Source organism: Penaeus monodon, chromosome 12 (assembly GCF_015228065.2).
Source record: "Penaeus monodon isolate SGIC_2016 chromosome 12, NSTDA_Pmon_1, whole genome shotgun sequence".
Lineage (NCBI taxonomy): Eukaryota > Metazoa > Arthropoda > Malacostraca > Decapoda > Penaeidae > Penaeus > Penaeus monodon.
The window spans coordinates 46,353,697-46,355,692 of NC_051397.1; the positions used below are offsets into that span (position 1 = coordinate 46,353,697).

Sequence of the window (1,996 nt, forward strand, 5' to 3'; positions counted from 1 at the left end):
TTTTTTTTTTTTTTTTTTTTTTTTTTTTCTTCTTCTTCTTCTTCTTTCTTTCTTGTGTGTGTGTGTGTGTGTGATTTTTTTGTTTATTTGCTTTTTTATATGTTTATGCTCAAAGGGTATGAGACTCATACTTACATTCCCCTCCCACAGCGAAGCCTCACAGGCAGACATACGGCAGTTAGTAGAGGGAGCGGATGCCTTGCTCAACCTGGCAGCTGTGGCCACATCACTAGCCTCTCAGCGCCCCATCCCTGGCTCTGGCCCACAGCTTCAGAGCCAACGACACCATCACACCCCCTCTCACCAACACTACCAGGCCAACAACCCCTCCCGCCCGCGAAAGGTTCACGTGGCGAAAGGGGATATAGGAAAGCCTTTGCAGCAGAAGGGCTCACACAAGGCCAAGGCAGAGGTACCCCACAACAACAACACAATAATCAACAACAACAACAAGGTCCTAAAGATGAGAAGGCTTGGGGGAGCAGCCCAAGGGCGGGGAGGCACAAGGAGCCAGCTCCCAGCCTCACGGTAGGAGAGGGTTTAGACACAGGGACGCAGGAATCGGTTCTTCCTAGTCCACAAAGTGTTGCCTGAGGAAATGGCATGCCAAAAGGAAAGGAAAAGGAAGGTTGTCTAACCTAGTGTGCAAGGAACTGCAGTGGGTCCTATGCAATGTAGCTGAAAGTAGTTTAAATCCTTTTAGTAGATTTTTTTAAAAGACTTTTCTTTTTTTCTCTCTTTTTTGTCTTTCTTTTTTGTGGCAAAGACAGGTTTAAGTTATTAAGGTGCATGGGAAACTCTGTCAGTCAATATTGTTATTAAATGTAGATAGTTTCTCTTTTTTGTTATTTGGTGTACCTCTAGTTCTGTCCATCTTTTCTGATGAAGCCTTATGCTAGTGATGTGTTACATACTAAGTGCTCAGTTCACTAATGCAAAAAACAAAAAACAAAAAAACAAAAAACAAAAAAAAATATGAAAAACATTTACAAAGCGAGACATTTTTATCGGGTACTTAGATTTCTTCTCATAGATATTTATATATTGATATTTTTCTCGTTCCTTCTTTTTTCTACAAATGCATTTTGTACATCATCAAATTTGATTGGTTGTCTTTTCAGTATGTAGAGACAGAGACAAAGAAAGCAATAATTTATGTTAAAATGTTTGCAAACACATATGAATCACTTTGCACTAGTCTTCTCTAATTTCCTTCTAATCTGAATGGAAATTTACTTTGCATATGCAATAATTATGGCTTGTGTATGCATTACATGCATTGTTGAAGAGCAATACTGTTTTTACACTTGCTAATGTGTGTTATTTTATAAAATTGTTTAGATATACTTGGTATAAGTGTGTAATATATACCCTAAAAGGCTTTATTGTACATATACAAGCTGTAAAATGAGATTAATATTATATTTGTTGTTGTTTAAACAATGTAAATGTTCTCCCAGTTTTAAAGGTTCTGACAGCTAGGCCTAAGGAATATTTGGAGATCTAGCAACAGATTCCAAACTCTGTTACTTTTTTTTTATTGGTATTTTAGAGGTGAGTTTGTATTGGAATGGATCCTTTTTTCTTCTTCTTCTTTTTTCCTTTTCTTTTTTCTACTTTCTCTTTATTTCTGTCTTTTACTTGAGTACTTAAAGGAGAGATCACAGTGATTTCTAGGGAAGGCTCTTCTAGCAGGGGAAATTTTGTATAATAGCTCTTGTGGATTTTGTGTGGCCGGGAAGAAACTAGAAAAAGGTGCGTACTTTATGCATGTGTTCATACAGTATATATGTGTGTGTGTGTGTGTGTGTATACACGCATACATACATACATACATACATACATACATACATACATACATACATACACACACATACACACACACACACACATACAACACACACACACATACACACACATACACACACATACACACACATACACACACACACACACACACACACACACACACACACACACACACACACACACACAC

The 1,996-nt window shown here is 37.8% G+C and overlaps 1 protein-coding gene across 6 annotated transcripts in view; it reads left to right on the top strand.

Annotated features, from left to right (window-relative positions):
* LOC119579480 (forkhead box protein M1-like) overlaps positions 1-949 on the top strand; it is a 112,629-nt gene extending 111,680 nt beyond the window's left edge. For all 6 annotated transcript variants that reach the window (XM_037927323.1, XM_037927324.1, XM_037927322.1 and 3 more), the window contains one exon: positions 151-949. In XM_037927323.1, coding sequence (XP_037783251.1) covers positions 151-532 — 382 coding nt within the window. In that variant the 3' untranslated portion in view covers positions 533-949. The remainder of the gene's footprint in view (positions 1-150) is intronic.
* The last annotated feature ends 1,047 nt before the right edge of the window (positions 950-1,996 follow it).